This window comes from Talpa europaea (genome assembly GCF_964194135.1).
Source record: "Talpa europaea genome assembly, chromosome: 1".
Classification (NCBI taxonomy): Eukaryota; Metazoa; Chordata; class Mammalia; order Eulipotyphla; family Talpidae; genus Talpa; species Talpa europaea.
Window position 1 is genome coordinate 142,121,420 of NC_140073.1, and position 21,607 is coordinate 142,143,026.

At 39.1% G+C, this 21,607-nt stretch overlaps 1 protein-coding gene across 1 annotated transcript in view; it reads left to right on the forward strand.

Moving 5' to 3' along the window:
• Positions 1-4,186: 4,186 nt before the first annotated feature.
• Positions 4,187-21,607, forward strand: part of XRCC5 (X-ray repair cross complementing 5) — a gene marked incomplete at both ends in the record, with an annotated part of 78,101 nt that continues 60,680 nt past the window's right edge. The window contains 7 exons of the mRNA XM_084259681.1: positions 4,187-4,207; positions 7,421-7,534; positions 9,614-9,797; positions 10,717-10,765; positions 11,963-12,085; positions 14,898-15,089; positions 20,092-20,206. Coding sequence (XP_084115807.1) covers positions 4,187-4,207; positions 7,421-7,534; positions 9,614-9,797; positions 10,717-10,765; positions 11,963-12,085; positions 14,898-15,089; positions 20,092-20,206 — 798 coding nt within the window. The remainder of the gene's footprint in view (positions 4,208-7,420; positions 7,535-9,613; positions 9,798-10,716; positions 10,766-11,962; positions 12,086-14,897; positions 15,090-20,091; positions 20,207-21,607) is intronic.

A 21,607-nucleotide genomic window follows, 5' to 3' on the forward strand; every position in this document is an offset into this window, starting at 1 on the left:
GGAGAGGAGAGTTCAATACCATACTTGAGCATTGTCATAGTTACCTAATCTCCATGGTGAATATCAAGTATGGGGACTATGTTTTCCAATACCTTTCCAGTCATAATATACTGAGCTGGCTAATGAGGTCTGATTCAGTATCATGTTACTAATGTTTCTAGCTTATCTTGTCTATTGACATTGGATAGCACTCTGCATTTCACTTCAAATCCAAAGGGAATAAAATCCATATTCTTCATGTTTTCTTATAAAGCATGAGTCCACATCTTAAAAAGAACTAATTTCAGGTGATCTGAAAGTTTCATTATACCATTTTGGGATGACTGCTCAAAGCTTAATTTTTGCAATGTTGCAAAAGACCCATGGTCAACATCAAAAACTTTCTCAATTTGTTTAATTTCTAACAAGCCTATTATATGAATTTTAAATAGTAATTTAAAATAATATTGATTATATAGAACATGTTATATCAATATTCACAAGTTTCTGGGATGTAAACCTTTCATATCTGTCCCCTGTTAAGATTTTTAACTTATTTTTGCAATTGTCAATACAAACAACCATTGCAGCTCTATCGGAACACAAAGCACCTTTTATTTTGTATAATACTCGTTCATTCACTTTCAGAGTGATATCAAACTCATTCCAGCCATTTAAATTGTAATTTGAAGATAAATCAAACTCTTTGCTTTTATTAATTATCCTGAAGAGTTGCATTTGTCTAATCATTTAAAACATCCCTGTCATTTCAGTTATCTCTTACATTGTAACACCTAAAACTCAATGGCCTAAAGTAACAACTATTTTATTTATTTGCTCTTAAGTCTGTAATTTAGGCAGAACTTTGTGGGGGAAAACTGGCCTCAATGTCTCTTAATACTGTAATAAGGCTGGTGCTTTTATTACAAAGAAGCTCTCACTTTCATGGTTGCCAAATTGGCACTGGTTGCCCCCTAGTAATACCCCTCGGGCAGTTGGTGCTCAGTGCTTTTCTCCTTCCTTAACAAAAGGCCATAGACAGGGAGACTTTAAACAAACAAACAAATTACTTCTCTCAGTTCAAGAGTCTGGAAGTCTGAGGTCAGGGTGGTTGCATAGCTGGGTTCTGAGAACTACCCGCTTGGGTTGCAGAGGGTGCCTTTTCTGTCTGTTCCTATGACCTCTTCATTGTGCTAATATACGGAGCAGGAGAGAAAGTATGAAGAAGAGTCTAGTGTCTCTTCTTTTTTTATTTTTTAAAGATTTATTTATTTATGCATACAAGAAGTGGGGTGTAAGTCAGAGGTGGCGGAGGGCTGGTTGAGAGGATTCACCAGAGAGAGCAGGGAGGAGAACAGGCTGATCTACTGAAATACATTGCTGAGGGAAGCAGTGGGTGAGACAGGAGAGGTCTGCTACGCCATGTAGGTTGCTCCCTGGTGGGCTGGGGATTGAATTTGGTGCTGTGATGGCTGGCGATAGCTTGATAGTGCTGTCTTTACCCCCTGCGCCACTAGGGAGGTCCTAGTGTCTCGTCTTATACCAATAATACTACCATCATGAATGTCCCATCCCATGACCTCATCTCACCAAAATGACCTCCCAAAGGCCCCATTTCCAAATACTTTCACACTGGACTAGGGCTTTAACATGAATTTGGGGAGGAGGACATATTCAGTCCCTAATTGCTTCTCCACGTCCCTCTCCATGAGGCGAGATGAGGCTTGCACAGCATGACAGTGTCATAGCAGTCAGTCTTTACACATGGTATTTGATATCACCAGAGTGAAAATCAAAACTTGGGCCCGGAACTGACCCAGCGTCACTTCTGCTTTACATTTTACTGGTCAAAGCAGATTTCAAAACCAGCCCAGTTTCAAGGGGAAGGGGCTATACTAGGGAGTGAATACCTGAAGGCGTGACTTATGGGGGCCACCAAAATAATGGTGTAATTTGCCTTTTCTTATCCCAGCCATTGTCCTCCTATGCCCCAGTGGCTACCACATAGGTCTCTATTCAAAATGTCCCTTCTCTGCTACTAGCCATGGCTTGTCAACCTCTTGCCCTCCCTCTTCATCTTCATATCCAATTCTGTATTGTATAAATTCAAATGGAGCCTGAACTGACAGAAAGAAATCCTTTCACTTTGGAAAAAGAAGAAACCACCTGCCCTGTCACATTAATAATGCTTGCCCCCTGCACCCTTTATCATGGAGCTTTTTGCCAGGGAAGGAGTGCTTGAAGTCTCAATCTGTTGACAGCACCTTGATTGCCTGGTGACCCAGAGTGGATGATTCTAGAGACTGGTATAGAATGGCTGAGCTGCAAACAAGCACAGGTATTGGACTATCTCTTATCTATCCTAGGAAGCAAACATGTACTGGTGGGTGTTGGGGGAGTGAGAAAGAGAAGAAAGAGAAAAGACAGATTGGAGAAGGGGAAGAAAAGAGAGGAATAACTAGAGATGACACACAAGATAAAAGTATGGTTATAAAGTGTGCAAATTTCCTTCCCTGTGGTGAGTCCAGTAATTCTACTTACCTCTCATATAAAAATATTTTAAAATATTTTCATTATAAAAGAACTCCGTCTTTGAACCAGCATCTTAAAAGGCTCTCCTAAATTCTGTGAGCTCATTCTGAAAATGTCTGACTCTGCTGGCCTCAGGGTATTTCTAACTTCTGATCCTTCCAAGCTCCTCCCTCCTCTGGCCTCTCCACATCTTTCCAGCTTTAGTTCCTGCTGCTTCCGCGATACAATTTTCAAGAGGGCAAGAGTAGGATTGGATTAAATTCTCCAGTTTGGGCAGAAGTTTGTAGACATTTTGCAAGATGCTGGATTCCCTGTAGAATTGCCTGTCGGCCTATGGGTCATTTGGTACAGAAATTAGCTGTTTCTGTGCAAGGTTGGGTTTGGGCCCATCGCCCTCAAATGGGGAAAGGCTGCAGGCTTGTCAAGCACTATGATTGACAGCTGCCACTTCCAGAACACCTGCCTGTATTTGTTTTCTGGAATCAAACTTCCCCACCTTCCTTCAAAGGTAGGGACGCTCCAAACTATCGGGAGATCCTTAGCAGCTGTGGTTTCATGCTTCTTGGTGTTTGAACATCCCATTTTCTCGACAAAAAATGCCCTTCTTACTTTTGAGTCCTACTCTTCCTTCAGAAGTTGGGCCCAAAGTCATTGCATCAGTTAAGTCTTTCATTAACCCCCCCCTTTTAAAAAAAGATTTATTTATTTATGCAAAAACTGGGATACAGGCCAGACGTGTAGTCCCCATTTTGGAAGAAGAAACACATTTGTAGAGAAGTGGTCTTCTGAATTCATATTCACACCACTCATATTCAAAGAACTCTAACTCTGGAGGCCTGACACAAAGTGTTCTAAGTGCACGTCTCAGTGGGAGTAAAGGAAAGTGAATCTTTTAAAGAAGTAAATTGTATTTGTTAGGGGGGAAAGCATGCATCCCAACATCCATATATTTGATCTTCATCACCATGGAAATGGTGGCAAAAAGTGAAAGGGGGGAATTGTTAGGGGGAAAAGGATGTCCTAAAGCTAATTCCATACAGGCTTTGTGGACTCCACCCCCACCCCAGGCCAAAGCCAAATACACTGGGAACTCCAAATCCCATCACCACCCAAGGGAAGGTGGCTGGGACCTGAGGGTGGGGTTAAGCCGCCAGGTTGGTATAAAGCCAGACACGTGGGCTTTGGAGGGGTCCCCCATTTTGACTCTCCGCAGGCTAGGAGAGTGCCTTTGGGTTTCCAGGTCGGCCGATCGGGTAGGATGCATTAAAGACTTTATTTCCCTATTTTCTCCCTGAGTTGTACATTTTCCTTATTTCCTTTCCCCTTGTAAATAAACCTTTTATTAACCTTTTGTGTGTGCCTGTAGTGAAGTATTCATAAGTCCCTTGTAAGCGTGCGGGTGAGGACCCACAGCCAGGAACCCGTTCAGTATCGGGGCTGCCCTATAACACATTCACCCAGCTCTAGTCTAACTTGGCCCGAAAACCACACGCGGCTCAGCTGGGCGGAACTGAGGACGTCTGCGCATGCTCGCAGCGCCTGCGTTCCTCCGCCCTTTCCAGTCTCCCTGGCGCGGCTTTTCCTACTACGGACGGATCCGAGTTCGCCGGAACTAAGTTGCGGTGCGGCAAGTTCCTACCCGGAAGGGGGGGCCGAAAGCCTGCGGAACGGCAACATGGCGCGTTCCGGGAATAAGGTAGAGCGGTTCTGGAGCTGGGGATTTGCCCACGCCCGGGTTTGGAGTGGGTGGTCGGAAGGCAGAATCGCGGCGATGCCAGGGAGAGAGGGGCTGTCACGGTAGTGAGTTGCGTAGGAAGAGCCGGGACCGAGTGATGCGCTGTGAGAAAAGCTGGGGAGCCCCGAAGACCTGAATTTGAGCCTCCCCCGCTACCCAGCCCCTCCGCCTCCTCACCTCCTCACCTCCATCCTGTCTTCTCGCTGCCCGCCACCCTCACCCTTCTCCTGTGTTCCTCTCTCACGATCGACTCTGTTCCCACCTTCTCCACGACCTCTGAGTCGGGGATTTTGAAATTCATTTGATAACGGAAGTGAGCCATGCCAAGCACCTGCTGCACAGGCTTCATCCTTAGGCGAGGGCTTAATACTTAATACTTTGGAGAGGAATTAGTAAACATTAGTAATCTAATGTTTATCATTTGTTGAAAACTTATTCTCCAGGAAGTACTGATCTGATGCTTTATTACTGTCGTGTTTAATTTTCACAAGTGCGTGAGATTAAAATTATCCCCAGTTTACAGGTGAGAAAATTGAGGCATAAAACAGAAGTCAAGCAATTCGCCCAAGCAGTTCGTCCAACCCAGTCCATAAGCGGTGGAACCTGGATTTGAATCCAGGCGCTCTGGTTTCAGAACCCTAGATTCTGCCTGTGTTGCTAGGAGGCTGTGATTCTCAGTGCCCCAGATTAGTAACAGACATTACAATGAATTTCTAAAATTATATATTCTAAATAGCGGCGGTGGGCGGGTACCAGTTGTCTCTGTAGGATTACTAGAGGGAGGTGTGTTCCAGGGAGTTGTCTGTCTGTCCATCCACCCGTCCACCCACCCACCCACAAGCTAGGCTTTATTAGCGTCTGTTATACAGATAAAGTAGGAATTTGAGCAATTGATCCCTAGTCCCCTCAGCTCCCTGTTGGGAAATGCTAATTAAAAAGATTGTGAACATATGATGCCACTCACCTTTATTCCTCTTTTGGCTGCTGAAAACTTTGCAGCTCTAGAGAGCAGCTATTTACTGCAAGTGGGCTTGCAGCAAAGTTCTAACAGCCCGTATTATTTGGATATATAAATAAAGAGAAATATAAATGAACAGAAATGGCTGTTCTGCCCAGTTTCTCTTTCCTGGTTTTCTTACTGCTGCCAGAAGAGAATTTGAAATTTTACACAGACCACTTGTCTACTTATAGACAGGAAGTTGCATTTTATTAAACTCTTTGATGCCATTTTTTTGATGTCTGATTCTTGGCAAAAGCCTTAGTCTTCTGACTTAGTTTTCTGGTTTAGCAGTAGCCTTTTTGAACATGTATTAAATAAATGAAACAGCATATTTTGGGAGTCATGTTTTTTAAGATTCTTATGTAAATTTTCTGGCACTCAAATTTTCTAGTTTTTTTTTTAACCAAACATGCAATTTTTATTCCAGAAATCTCTTAATATTGGTGTATTGTGTTCATTCTTTATAAACTAGGGAAAAACCTAGTTTTTCCATATGTTGCCTGAGCTATAACTAAATGTAGAAACCATCTATAACTTTCCTGATAGGAGCTCATCAGGTTTTTTAAATATTGATACTTCTAAACTTAGGAACTCACTGCTTAAGAAAACAGTTAATTCTTTCACTGCTCACTTGTGTTATTTTTCCCCTTATATAGAGTCAAACAAAGTTCCCTGTAACTTCCATTTACTGATCCTTTTATCTCTCTTGCAGACCAATATTTTTAATAACAGCTGTCAGATGTTTGGCGGGACCGGAGCAGGGGAGCTATCATGTTCCCTAAATTTTTCATCTGTGCCTCAAAAATCCAGTTTTTTTTTTTTCCAACTGCTCCTCATGTCACATGTTCTCCAGATCCTTCTCTAACATGCTCACTTCATGTTCATTAATAGTTAGTGTTTCTTATACGATGTGATGCTTTAAATTGCTCACAGTTTGTCAAATATGGTCTTATAAGTACAAAACACAGGTGAGATAGTCAATGTTAAGAATTTTAACTCTGGAAAAGACCTTAAAGCTCCTGTAGTCTAGTGGCTTCTTCCTGCTTCCTAGAATTAAGTAAGCTTAAAATGACATCCCAAAGATTCAGAACTAATTGGTAATAAAGATGGAATTGGGTCTCAGGTCTCCAGACTTCTAAAGTAGTCTTTTTTCTTTATTTTCCTTCCTTGAATTTATTACACCACTGATACTTAGAAAATTTTGGAGTATGGCATGAGATAGGTGATGATGTGGTACTATCGTTATATCCATACTGGTAACTCATACTGTGAAATTGTGAGTGACTGTTCATATCTTCTCCAACTCATTCAGTTATGTTTTGGGTACCAAATACAGAATTTAGCATATATTCCTTTTACCTTTAGTTTTTGTTTCCCCTATTTCCTTAGTACCCTACATACCTGATTGCTATCTAATGTATCCTTTGAGCATATATCCATTGTAGCAGTCACCTATTGTCACAAAAATGCTTCAAAACAGATTGTACCTCAAATCAGTGGCTTATAAGTATGTATTCACATGCTTATAGGACTTCAAATCATTTTCAGTTTGCTGTATTTTAGGTTCATCTTGACAGGACTTATCACTGCGATGCAGGTTGTTTTCCGATCTGCTCACTACAGGTTTATTTTTGGGCTCAGATCAAAGGAGAAGCAGCTATCTATAGCATGCTCCTGTCCTGGCAGATACTTCCTAGGTTTCATTTTTTAAAAAAAATTTATTCATGCATACAAGAACTAGGGTACAGGCCAGAGGTGTGGGTGGTGAGAGGATTCACCATAGACAGAGCGGGGAACAGAATAGGCAGATAGACCAAAGTACACTGCTGAGGGGAGCAGTGGGCAAGACAGGAGAGGTCTGCTGCGCCATGTGGGTAGCTCCCTGGCCGGGGATTGAACTCATGCTGCAGTGGCAGCGGATAGCTACATAGGTTGTGTCTTAACCCCTTAAGCCACGGAGGAGGCCCACTTCCTAGCTTTTAAAAAGTATGAAGACTATTTCAAGTTTCTCCATGGTGAAAATTTATGTTATTTAGACCGCTCCTGTCTCTTTATCATGCATCCCCTAAATGTCAGTTCAGGTTCTGTGAGTGAAATGAACAAAGGATGTTTCTGTCTTGTCTTAGACTAGTTATTAGCATTTTCATAAATACTCTTTGGCACCTTATTTCTAGGCAGCTGTTGTGCTGTGCATGGATGTGGGCCCTGCCATGAACAACTCCTTTGCTGGTGAAGAATCACCATTTGAATTGGCAAAGAAGGTGATGACCATGTTTGTGCAACGACAGGTAAGTTGCAGATTTACCTTGAGATTATAATTATGATTTAATTGTTTGTCATCCCCACTTAATAATGCAAGATGCCAGACTTGTTATAATGTCTAGTCTCTGTGTTTTTTTGAGTTTTCTTCCAAACCCTCATATGCAAGTCAAACTACCATTAGATTCTTATATTTTTTTTTTTCTTTCCTCACTTTGGTCCCTCCCCTGGCTGTTAGTTTGTATAAGAAGCAAGATGCAGAGTCAAATAATGTTTAAAGCACAGTCTCTAGAATCAGATGGCTTGGGTTTAAAACGTTGATCTGTCGTGTCATTTATTAACCTCATGTAATTTTTTGATCTTGAACAAGCCCTGCAATCTTTGTGCCTATTTCAGCTACCTTTTGCTGATGTTATACTATCTCAAAACTGCCTTAAATGATATTTTAAAAAAAAATCTGTCATTGTTCAGTGGAAAGTCCTGGTGGCTCAGTTGGGTGATTCTTGAGGCCTCTTGTGCAGTTGTACTCAGATGGTGATTGGGGTGGAGTCATTTGCAGGGTAAGCCAGGTTATATATCCAAGGTGGTTCACTCCCATGACTGTTAGTTGGTGCCTCCTAGTGGCTGCCAGCTCAGTTGGGGCTGTCGATTTGAACCTATACATGTGGCCTCTCCACACAGCTTGGGATTCTCATACTATAGCAGCTAGTTCTACGAAGTGTCCCAAGAGTAGATATTCTAAGAGACCAGCCAATGGCTTTTTACTAGCCTAAGAAATCCCAGAATGTCAATTTTACTGTTTTCTCTTAGCCAAGCAAGTCTTTTTACAGCAAGTTCACATTCAGGTTGGATTTGGAGGTCAGTTAGATTCCCCTGTTGTTTTAAGGAGTAGCCTGCAAATACTAGGAGAGAAGGAATGGATGGTGGCCATTTTGGAAGCTATCAACCACAGTGCCTCAGTGTCCCATGTGTAAAGTGTAAGGAAATAACATCTCTCACAAAAGGTTGTTTGAAGAATAAAAGACTTAATGTAGATAAAGTGCTTAAAGTAGTACTCGACATATTGTAAATACAATTTAAGTGTTGGTAGTGGTATAATTTTCTGCCCTTTCTACCTGGACTGATGGCTACTTTTTCTAAATCCATGAAGGCAATTATTGAGAATAGTATGACATAAAGCTATTATCCCATTGTCTGGTGCTATATTGTAAAAGCTGTTATCCCATTGTCTGGTGATATATTTGATTATTTTTTCTTAAAAAATAAGTTATTACAGCTAAACTTTAAGTCTCTTGTGTAAAAAAATCCCTTCCCAATCCTCTTCTTTCCTCCCCTCTTCTTCCCTCAGAATTCTCTGTTATAGTTATGTAAAAATTATACTTTTGGGCATAAATACATTCATTAAAAAATATTTAATATTGTATAATATTCTCTAAGGCACTTGTAATGGTATTACATGATATGTGTATGTTTTTTAACCCTTGTGATTTTGAGATTTATGTTGCTAACCATTGTATAAATTTATTCATTTTTACTGGGGTAAAATATTCCATCATGTAAATATTCTGCAGCATATTTTTGCATTTCCTTATTAGTGGCAGTTTTGCCGTGTTTTAAATAGGGCTGAAGTGAATGTTCTTGTTCATTGTCTCCTGTGTATACATGCAAGGATTTCTTCATTCTGAGTAGGATATGAACCAGCAATTTTTTTTTTTGATCGCTGGAAAACTTAAATCTTGCATAGTCATTCCAGTAAGACAGGGTAACATCTTTTCAAATTTTTCGTGATTAGTTTTTTTTTAGAGAAAGAGAGACTGTTTTGACTGGTAGTACCAGTTGGTGGTACTACCAGAGCAGTTGGTGACCACCTTCCCATTCCCTTTACCCTAAATTGTGCTGAAATGAAGGGGGGACCTGACGATGGAAAAGTCTGCTTACAACCTAGGCATTGTCAGTGCCCCACTGCCGTCTGGACTAATGTTCTGTAGTTGAGAGTGGCCCGGGACCTGGCAGTCGGAAGTATCGTTGTCTTACTCCCTCAAAGGTAAGTGTCCAGTGACTTTCAGGTGGTTCTATGTGGTTTTCAACCTTGCAACATTTTCCTCTAGGTGTTTGCTGAAAACAAGGATGAAATTGCATTAGTCCTTTTTGGTACAGATGGCACCCAGAATGCCCTGGCTGGTGAGGGTCAGTATCGGAACATCACTGTGCACAGACACCTGATGCTTCCAGATTTTGACTTGCTGGAGGACATTGAAAGCAAAATCCAACTAGGTTCTCAACATGCTGACTGTATCCTTTGTCTACCTTAGAAGAAGAAAAAACTTATTTTATCTTGAGGAGTCATTATCTAGTTTGGTGAGGCTCTCTAAGAACCCCAGCTCTGAGTATGTGGACATTTTTGATTCTAAGAATAGGAAGGTGACAGGTATTAGCATTTAATGTGAAATTAATCAGGTTGCCTTGGGTGCCTGAACTTCAGGCCTTTCATCGCTTGCCTGTTCTTTATACCAGTGCTGTTGAGGGGCTGGAGGGTGTATATAAGGAAGTGACCTGGGGTTACATGTATTTGCTATGTGTACAGGGTATGGTGATGACTAGGCATGTTTGCATGTAGAGAAGATCTTTTAAAAGAGTACCATAAGCATTCTTCATGCTTTCTTGGGCGGAGGACATTTTTGTGCCGAAAATCAGACTAACATTTAAACTTTTAGTGAGATTTCCAATTTCTTTTATAGTTGTCCTGATTTTAAGGGGTTACTTTTGTTTTTCTAAACAGTGCTATCCCTGGGCACTGGGAGGTGCTATTGTACTGGGAGTGACTTATAAATGGTACATTTTAGCTTATTTCATATTTAAGAAAGAACTGTACATGCAAAAAGTGGGTTCCAGGTACTATAAAATAATATAATTTTTGATTAAATGAATGGAATATGTTAGATTACCTTCCTGGTTATATATTTCAGGATAGATAGATAGATAGGTATAGACATAGATATATACACACAGACACTTGATATGTAGCATATATAAATATATGTTAGTGAAATAAACTTTGAAAGAAGGTCACTTGGGCAAGTAATTTTAAATCATCATACAACCAGCCCAGTGTCTACAATTTCTAGTACTGTGAACATCAATGCTAAAAAAGTTGCTGATTCTTGGCATAAAGGGACTATTTGGTATTATCTCCTGCCCTTAACTAGCTGAGTTGTGGATGCCCTTATCGTGTGCATGGACGTGATTCAACAAGAAACCGTGTAAGTGTCTCAACTGAAGAGACTGGAAATGTGCCTTCATGCAGTAATTGTATGGATTGATGTATTCCATGTGATTCATTGTTAGTCAAGTAGCCTGTTTGCATGGCTAAAGAAGCATTTATAGAATTTGATAGAAATCAGTGGTTCAGGTCAACCTCTCTTTTTTTTTAAAGTTTAAAAAGAGGAAGGGCTCTTCTTGGTGAGAATTTCTCTGGTAGAAATAAATGTTTGGCTTATTTCAGGTTCTTTCCTAGTTGTCTTCAGCTGACTACAAGGGAATTTTAAAAATCCTAAGTGATGTGGTCCAGTTATAATTGAAATTAAACTCTGAGGTGCTTCCTACTTCACTGCTTAATTACTGGGCCTATTAAATGTACATCTCTAAGTAAAACACAATTTATTCCTTGATTGTTGGCAAAATATTTGCACTAAAACCTCAGGCCTAAATTGGTGTTATCACTTCTCAATCTCTGTGCATCCTGTGCAAAATCCTGGCGCTCGCCCTGTGCATGGAACCAGGACAAGGTGTTTGGAAAGTGATCCCTTGCAAGACTGAAGTTGCAGTACACTGAGAGAGTCCCTTGTTTACATTCTCCTATGTGGAGCCCAGAAAGGGATCCTTTTTCATCATAATGATCACACCTTTTTTTTTTTAAAGATTTATTTATTTATTTTTACAAACACTGGGTACAGTCAGAAACGCGGGAGGGTGAGAGAATTCACCAGAGCCAGAGAGGGGAACAGAACAGGCAGACTGACGAAATACACTGCTGAGGGGAGCAGCAGGCACGACAGGAGAGGTCTGTTGCGCCATGTGGGACCCTCACCAGCTGCCGGGGATCGAACTGGTGCTGTAGAGGCTGCGGGCAGCTTCGCAGCCCAGCGCTCAACCGCTGCGCCACCAGGGGAGGCCCTCGTAATGATCACACCGTTAACGGAAGTTGAAGTTGGGAAATCAGGGATATTATATTTCCTTAATGCTTTGAATTTTTTTCCAAGGTGTTAAAGTATGAGTTATATGTTTAATAGGAACTTGACTAAGCATCAGTAATACATGGACTTCTGTAATGTAATCCATTTGTTAACTGTGTCTAGAACCATTCCCTTTGTCTCTTTCTAGTCAGTGACCAGGTGCATTTGAATTTATAGGAAATAATTCAGGAGAATGATTTTTTAATGTGATCAACTCTCTTTTAGAGGGAAGAAGTTTGAGAGAAGGCATATTGAAGTGTTCACTGACCTCAGCAGCCCATTCAGCAAAGATCAACTGGATATTATAATTCAGAACTTGAAGAAATTTGGCATCTCCCTGCAATTCTTGTAAGACTATGAGAATTATGTTTGTAGACAAAGCCTGTGCTCTCATAATGCAGTGAGTGGGACTCCCTCATAAAGCACCTGGCTCCCAGGAGACTTCTCTTTCTGCTTTGAGTTGGGGTCTGTCAAATGATTGTCCTTAGCAAACATCCACTGATTATTCACTCTGTTTCAGGAACTCTCTTGAGTTTTGGTGATAAGGGATGAAAGTCACAGTGAAACCCAGGAATTTAGTTCTGTAGCAGATTGTCTTTTCACTATTCTTGGACTCAAAGAATTGAGGAATTATAGGAACCTTTTGAAGACATTCAGTTCTTCTCCTACCTACATAGAAGACTTTACCCAAACAAGTAATTGATTGATGATATCTTTTCTTAACAGTTCTGGAGAACTGTGTCTTACAATCAGGAGATGTTTTTAGGATAGAGAGAAATGTCAACTCTGGAATCATTTTAAACACATAATGCTTTTTTTTTTTTTAGCTTCTTTTATATATCTAACAGATATATGAATTTTATATCTAAAGGATAAGCACAGTGTAACTTATTTATTTGTATTTAGAGATGAGCTATATGAATTTAAGTGGAAAAATGTATTTCACAGTTTGTTGGGCAAATAGAAAGTCCTTTCTCCTCTAATGATTTGAATTTCTCTCCAGGCATTTACTTCTTTTATTTCTATCTCTACAGAAAGTTCTTTTCACTGCACTCCCCCTTCCTGGTGCATCTTAAACCTGTCTTTTCTTGTCCTAGTTTTGGTAAAAACAGAGTGATAGTATAGGATGTTGAAATAGTAGTCTTCTAGGGACACTCATTTTTCAGATTGAGAACTGTACTAGAAAGCCTCCAGCTCAGAGTGGTAAGGTTTTGGGTTCTTTAAAATGCCTGCCATGGGGAATTAAGAACTTCTCTTGTATGTTCTTAAGACTGCTGAGGGGCATCTCTCTGTAAAACTGTAGAAAAATACTTCAAACTGATACTTGTTAAGACAGTACTTCAGAGAAATTCAATGCTGTTTAAGTGACTCTTCTTACAAAGTTGAGGTTTTCTCAGTACTTCAAAAGCCCAGCTCTGCTCTGTTCCCTGTTCAGAATCTGAGGATACCTTTACGTGGCTGAACATGCTGCACTTCTGTCAAAGTCTTTGGAAAGGGCTACTCTCTGTGAGCAGTCCTGTAAAGCGCACTGAAGAGGAAACAGCTTTTTCTTTTACTTGCTTGTTATTTAGCCAGTTGCAGTTTTCCTTGGGTAACATGCTGCCCTCCTGGGCTACAGACCTCCTGCACACAAAGTCGAATTTTGGTTTTATTGTTTGGTGGCTCTACTTAGATTAAGAAATTACCAGCAAGCCAAATAAGCACTGTGTTCTGAGCAGGCTCATTCCTTGGACCTAGTTTTCAGTTTTTCTAAAGAGAAAGTTTATTTCTAGTCTAAAGCAGGGTAGAAGAGAACTATTATTGTAACTTCTTTTTCTAGGATAAATTTTTGACTCTTCATTTTAATGACATTCATCTCTTCTTCCTGGTTGATGATGGGAAACAGCAATAGCCTGATGAAAACCCTGTGTGGCATACCCTGCTCTCTGGAAGCTCTTTATCTGATAGCAAATGCAGGTCGTACATATTTGTCATGCTGAATATATGTCGAAGCAGTTTAAATAGGAAACCCTATTTTAATTATAGAAAATAAAATGATTAAGAAACTACCTATAACCATCCACATAGGGGTGACCAGTAGGTAATGTTGAGTGAACTGAAAAGATTGCTGAATCAGCTGCTTAGGTTTCCAGGGGCAAAGCAAAGTGATACTTGCTCCAGTGGAAAGGCTTTGCCTTATCACTCACTAGCTGTGTGTCTGGCCAAATAATTTCAACTTTTGAGAAAACAGAGGTAGAAATCTCTATGTACCTAATATATAAGGATTAAATGAGATTTATCTGGAAGCATTTATAAAGTACCATGTAGAGTTTTATCATAAAATGTGTTTGGTTGGCTTATTTTTCAGTTTGTACCATGATTATTGAATATTCCTAACTAGTTTTAGTCTCATTTTAGTTAACTGGAGTGAAACACAACAAAATTGCTCTCACTTATTTCTAGCAGTTATTTCCGTATAGAAATTCTGTGTCTACAATATCATTGAATTTTAAGTATTTTATACACATTCTTTTACTTAATCTTTATAATAATCTCAGGGATAATAATAGTTATGTATGTATATATGTCTATATTTATGTATGTATATCTGTCTCCCTAGAATATCACCCAGCCTTTTTCTAGACTTTATCCCTATGGCTTGAGTGAGGGCTGACATCTTTTAGATCTGGTTTCCAGGCTACCACTGTTTTGTTTTGTTTTGTTTTTTAATTGGAGAGGAGAGGGTTAACTCTTGTCCTTCTTTGGTGGTGAATTTTGGGAATATGAAATTGAGTGCGTTAAGAGGTGATATGATGGACATGAGGCTGAGAGTGTGAAACCAGCATAAAGGCAAATGAAGATGCAATATAGAATTATATTGAGAGGGTCAAAAGCTTTGCATCTGTGTCTACTCATTCTAGTCATATGCAGCCTGCCCTTACAATTATTTGGTTATGCAAGCCACTAAATACCTCCCTTTTGCCAAGTCAAAGATGGTTACTTGAAACTGACAAAATACTAGTGATAGATAATGACATTTGACAGTATCTATTTAAAGCTCAGTAGGTTCACATGTCCATCTTTTCTTGCCTCCTAAGTGACAATTACAGGGTTGGAGCCCCACTTATTATTTGGCTTCAGAGCTTGTCTTCTTGACTGTAACGGATTTTTTTCCTGACAGTTTGCCTTTCCCAGTTGGCAAGGAAGATGGAACTGGGGACAGCGGAGATGGCAACTTGGGCTCAGGCCACTGTGGACCCTCCTTTTCTTTAAAAGGAATCTCTGAACAGCAAAAAGAAGGTATTCGGATAGTGAAAAAAATAATGATGTCTTTAGAAGGTGAAGATGGGCTGGATGAAATTTATTCCTTCAGGTAAGAAGTGAAAACATTCATTACAATTTTCAGTTGGACCTAAGTAGATTTCTCTTGATCTGAAGGCTCCCTAATGCTTTTCTTTTTCTGGATCACTCTTGCATTATCAGTTATTCTTTAATAAATATCTTCATTTTTATTAAAAAAATAATACATTAGTGCCTAATACTTTTTTAGAACTTTGTGTGGTTGACACAGTATTTCATATTTCCAGCGCTGTGTCTATGAAATTTGGAAATACAGAGACAACACAAAGGATTTAACAATTCAAAATGTGGACAATGAGACAGTAGAACTCTTCTTTATGCCAAGCTTGCATCACATTTCTTGGGTCCTTCCTTTTCATACACTTACAAAAAAATTTCTTAATTATAAAAAATAGTTTCAGATTTAAGATATCCAAATCACAGGATAGTGATTTGGGTCTCTGTGATTTGGGTCTTAGGAGGCAGTATACTATAACACATTTATTTATTTATTTTAAGATTTATTTATACAAGAGCCGGGGTACAGGCTAGATGCGCGGGAGGGTGAGAGGATTCACCAGAGACAGAGCAGGAAACAGAACAGGCAGAATGATGAAATACACTGCTGAGGGGAGTAGCGGACAAGACCGGAGAGGTCTGCTCACCATGTGGGTTGCTCCAAGGCTGGCGGGAATTGAATCCTAACTGCAGAGGCTGCGGACTGCCTCACAGTGCTGTGCTCAACAGCCTGCGCCACTAGGGAGGCCTCCAACACAGTTATTTAAAAAATATTTTGGTCACAGAATAGTTTGGTCATGAGATTGCCGAGGGGTAGAGGGAAGGTAAATAACAAGAAAATTCCCCAAAATGTAAAGTATTTATGACCTACTTATGACATATAAAAGTTTTATAACGGCAAAATAATTTATGAATGTGACATCCCTAAAGTGTCATGTAATAATAAAGCAAACTTTTTTACCCCAATCTCCCAGCTGGAGACTATAGGAGACACTCTTTCATCTGTGTTATTCTTGGTTGGAATTGCACCTGCACTTATTTTGAGCAAAGAACCCAAAAGGGGTCAAAATATCTAGATCAGTATGTGCTTAAAAGACCTGATTTTGACAAAGTAGAAACGATATCAGACACTATGGCTTGTGTAGTTTCAGATTCTCAGGGATAATACCACTTAAAATTCATGAATAAATTCCAATTTATCAATAAATACGCAAAAACAGGCATTTTAAGCAAAGTTTTTAAGTAAAGGTTGTTGATTAGAATTTTTTTGAATAGTTACAGTGTATATATGCAATAACATCTCAACCACAATTTTAAAATAGTTCTGGCAAATGGTAGTTCACATGCAACACATCTGATTTTCTAAATACAGACATTCTTGAAAAATTCTAGGTAAATGGGAATTTTGAAAACCAAATTATAATTCCCCAAAGGATTGTTAAAGAAATCAATGAAGAGTCATGTGAAGTTTTTCTTGGCATATGTTCTTTTCTTAATATGTGTTCCTAACTTCTCTTTCAAATTTGCACAAGACTTGCTTTAATGGGGGAACATATACCTTAAGCTAACATATTCATCATTTTATTATAAAGGAAAATAGACCAATACAAATTACTATTAAAAACCAATTTATTTTCCCGTATCATTTCAAGGAGGGGAGTTGTTAATTAGGTATTGTCCTAGCAATATGAAGCTGCTTTAATTTTATATATATATATTTTATTTTATATATTTTTATTTTTGTACAATATATGCATTTTCATCTTGGTTATAGTCCCTGTAAAATTCCTACCACCCTTGTTTTGATCCTACTCCCTTCCCCTGCTTGTAGTGTGTCTCTGGTTTATCGTTGCCTGTTGATTTTGATTTTTACTTTATTATAATTAGTCTTTTTCCTGATCCTTTATTTATATTTCCTAAATTCCTGCTATGAGTGAGACCATCCAGTATTTTTCTTTTTTCTTTCTGGCTTATTTCACTGAATATGATCCCTTCCAGCTCCATCCATGTTGCTGCAAATGGCATGAGTTTATCTTTTTTGATTGCTGAGTAATAGTCCTTTGTGTATATATACCACATCTTCTTGATCCAGTTATCTGTTTTGGGGCATTTGAGTTGTTTCCATAGCTTAGCGATTGTAAATAGTGCTATGATAAACATAGGGGTGCAGGTGCCCTTTTGAATTAATGTTTCTGTGTCCTTTGGGTAAATACCTAAGAGTGGAATTGCTGGATCATATGGAAGCTCCATTTTTAGCAGATTGAAGAACCTCCACACAGCTCTCCATAGTGGTTGGACCAGTTTGCACTCCCACCAGCAGTGCAGGAGAGTTCCTTTTTCTCCACACCCTTGCCAACATTTGTTGTTGCTAGTTTTTTTAATATGTGCCATTCTCACTGGTGTAAGATGGTATCTCATTGTAGTTTCCCTGATTACAAATGATACTGAACGTTTTTTCATGTACCTGTTGGCCATTTACATTTCCTCTTTGGAGAAGTTCCTTTTCATCTCTTCTGCCCATTTTTTGACTGGGTTATTTACTTTGTTTTTGTTGAGTCTCTTCAGCTCTTTGTAGATTTTTGTGATCAGTCCTTTATCATTAGTTTTGTGTGCAAAAATTTTCTCCCAATCAGTGGGGTCTCTCTTTGTTTTGGTTACTGTCCCTTTTGCTGTAAAGAAGCACTTTAATTTGATGTAGTCCCAGCTGTTTATCTTTGCCTTCACTATCACTGCTTTGGGTGCTGTGTCTTTAAAAATGTTACTGATGTGTATGTCATGTAGTATTTTGCCTGTATTTTCTTCTACATATTTTATGGTTTCAGGTCTTATGTCTAGTTCTTTAATCCATTTTGAGCTGTTTTTTGTGCATGGTGTGAGGTAGTAGTTAAGCCTCATTCTTTTGTTTTTTTTTTTTTAAATAGAGGCATGTTTTTTATTTAATTTATTTGTTTTCTTTGTTTTGTTTTGTTTATACATGCACTGGGTACAGTCAGAAGCACGGGAGGGTGAGAGAATTCACCAGAGCCAGAGCGGGGAGCAGAGCAGGCAGAAGGACCGAAGTACACTGCTGAAGGGAGCAACGGGCGGCAGGAGAGGTCTGCGCGCCATGCGGGACCCTCCTCGTGTGGCCGGGGAGCAGCCAGGGATAGAACCGGCGCCGTAGAGGCCGCAGGCAGCTTCGCAACCCAGTACTCAAGCACTGCGCCACCGGGGAGGCCCAGCCTCATTCTTTTGCATGTAGCGACCCAGTTTTCCCAGGACCATTTATTGAACAAACTTTCTTTGCTCCATTGCATATTCTTTGCTCCTTTGTCAAGGATTAGTTGACTGTAAATCTATGGGTTTATTTCTGGATTTTCTATCAGTTCCATTGGTCTGTGTGTCTGTTCTCATTCCCAATACCATGCAATTTTGATTATTATGGCTTTGTAGTATAGTTTGACATCTGGGAGTGTGATGCCTCCATTCCCTTCTTTTTTTTTTTTTTTCAGGAGAGCTTTGGCTATTTGGGGTTTTTGGTGTCTCCATATGAATTTCATCACTATTTGTTCTATTTCTTTGAAGGATGTCATTGAAATTTTTATTGGAATAGCATTGAATCTGTAAATTTGAAGCTACTTTAATTTTAATGAAGGTGTGCACCAGAACTTTGCCATTCGATACTGTAGCCATATCTGCAAATGGTTATATTATTTAAATCCATTACAATTAAAAGTTTAGTTCTTCAGTCACACTGAGGATTTCATTTCAAGCCACATTTCAAATACTCCCTTTTACAAACACAGTTACTACATTTCATCATTGCAGAAGGTTGTACTAGACAACATTATGCTTGCCTTATCCTCAGCTAGACACTCTTAGAAGATGCACTGGGAAGTTCTCTACTGCAGAACTGACCCAGTTGTTCTAGGATGTCCATACTAGACACTGATATTTAAATCTGCTCTGGATCAGAATCTAAACTTCATGTTGGTTTTACATGTTACTCATACTTGGACAAAATATCCTATGAGACAGGATAGACCTGGTTCAGACCTATTCATTCTCCAAGAAATCCAAAGCTGAGGTGTACCATAAACTTTGGAAACAGTTATTTCTGAGAATTGGCATCTCTTCAGGCCTCTTTGTCCATAACTGGATAAAGTTAGGTAATTCTCTTTACCTTGTAGATCTGTTTTGCATCTCTACCAAGAGGATCAGTCATTGTTTGGACTGTATGCTTTGAATTACTTGGTCGCTCATTCCTTTGTCCCATATTTAGGGAATACCACAGACTCTACCTACCCTCTATAATCTACTCTGTTGTGTTTGATCAGGGACCAGATAAAAAATAGAATTTATCTTCACTTATATTCAAATGAAATAAAAATCCATTGTTTGCTACTTCCCAATTCTACTTCCCCATCCAATAAAAAAACCTAGAGTTTTCTGTCTTCTCTTTAGACTGATTATGGACTGATAAGTTCCTTTTAGAACTGAAGAGTGTTTAGCTTTCCCCATTGTGTGCATGTAAGCATCATGCCTTTTATTTAAGAGAATTAGGACTAACCAATGAATTACAGAAAGGTGAGGAGTGCTAGTAAGCTGGTGCCCACCTCTTGACATTACAGAGCAGGGGTTCTTACCCACAGGTTGGTGGTTATTAGGCACTTGGTAAACCTTTTATTTTATGTACAAACTCCTTTATGAAATGTACTTTTTATCATATCCTCAAAATGTCCTTGGTCCTGAAAAAAAATATTAAGACCAACTGGCTGAGTTGAAGGAAAGATTGAATAAGGGAAGAGAGAAATGTTTGTTTTTACCTGTCAGCAGAGTAATTCAGCTCCTTCCTCCTAAGCCAACACAATTGTATTCTGGCTCTTTCCCAACTTGCGAGTGTCATTTTCCTGCCATCACCTGCTGTTCCTCTTTATGATCAACAACAGCTCACATCTCATTCTAGAAAACTAAGGGTTTTCTAGCAGAAGTTAGCATTTTAAAATCGATGCTTTCATTATACATTTTTCTTTATTAAGTGAGAGTCTGAGACAGCTGTGTGTCTTTAAGAAAACTGAGAGGAATTCCATGCCCTGGCCCTGTCAACTAACCATTGGTTCCAGTTTATCTATAAAGATTGTGGCTTATAAATCGGTAAGTGGTGGGTACACATTTTTTAAAGAAATGTTACTAGGCAGACAAATATGCTTATATAAGGAACTGAGAATTCATGTGTGGGTTATTCAGTACCATAATTACTGCTTCTCTAACTGTTCTCCCTCTTCACTTAATCTCTATTTAGCTTTTATGTAAAAGGTATGCTAGGAGAGGCGGTTTTAAGAATTGTCTGTAGCAGAGGTTGATTCCAGCCTCTTTTTCTCTATTGATAATTGATTGTTAATCAGGAGTTCCAGGCCTTTCTCTCTCTCTCTTTTTTTAAAGAAAGAACTGCTAATGCACTGTGTTGTACCACTGTAGTGTCAGAGCAGAAATACAGATATACACCAGAGTAAGTTCAGAGTTTTGGAAGTTTAGTCATTCCTAATTCACTTATTAATGATCTGTGAAGAATCAAAAACTGTTGACTTGTTACCATGAATTTGTCTTTTGTGGTATATTTGTTTACACATAACAGTACCCTTTCAAAAACAGTAGCTTTGATAAATAGTTGATAAAATTCCAGTTTGAGACCTTGCCTTTCATGATCCACCTTGCTGTTTTTCTTTAAAGTACAAAATAAATGTATAAAAACACTTAAATATATAAAATATTGCCAGTGTTTCTTGTGTCTCCAAAGACTTAATTGGAAAATACACTACATTCATGAAAACCTTGGAATTACCTCTTCATTAAGGCTAGAATAGTGTTTCATGAATGACAATATACTCTCCTTTTCTCCTTTTTTCTAGTTTCCTTTTCAAATATTTTTTATTGATTTTTGACTATTGTTCTTCCTTTCCTCTCTGTTGAAAAACTGATAATATTGGGCCACCCTGGTGGCACAGGCAGTTGAGCGCAGTGCTGTGAAGCCGTCCGCAGCTTCTGCAGTGCCAGTTCAATCCCCGCCGGCCACAGAGCAACCCACATGGCGCGGCAGACCTCTCCTGTCTTGCCTGCTGCTCCCCTCATCAGTGTATTTTGGTCATTCTGCCTATTCTGTTCCCCGCTCTGTCTCTGGTGAATCCTGTTATCCTCCTGTACATCTGGCCTGTATCCCAGTTCTTGTATAAATAAAATAAAAAGAAAATCTTTTTAAAAAAAAAAAAAAAAGGTACTATGTATGCTCCTTTGTTATCAGACAATCTGATGGTTTTGTATAGAAAATATTTATGAATATACAAACAATAATAGTCTGTAGATTACCCTGGGGGGAAGGAGGAAATTAAAAAGCATTATGAAATAAAGTAAAAATTCCATAGTACGTAAGAGCAAACAAAACAACTTAGGTAGGTAACTGTTCTGGCTTTTTACCATAAAGCAGAAAGTATATTAAGTTTTCACCTCTTCTCAATTGGAATCCCACCTTTCCTTGTTTCTTTATTTTGCTTTTGAAAA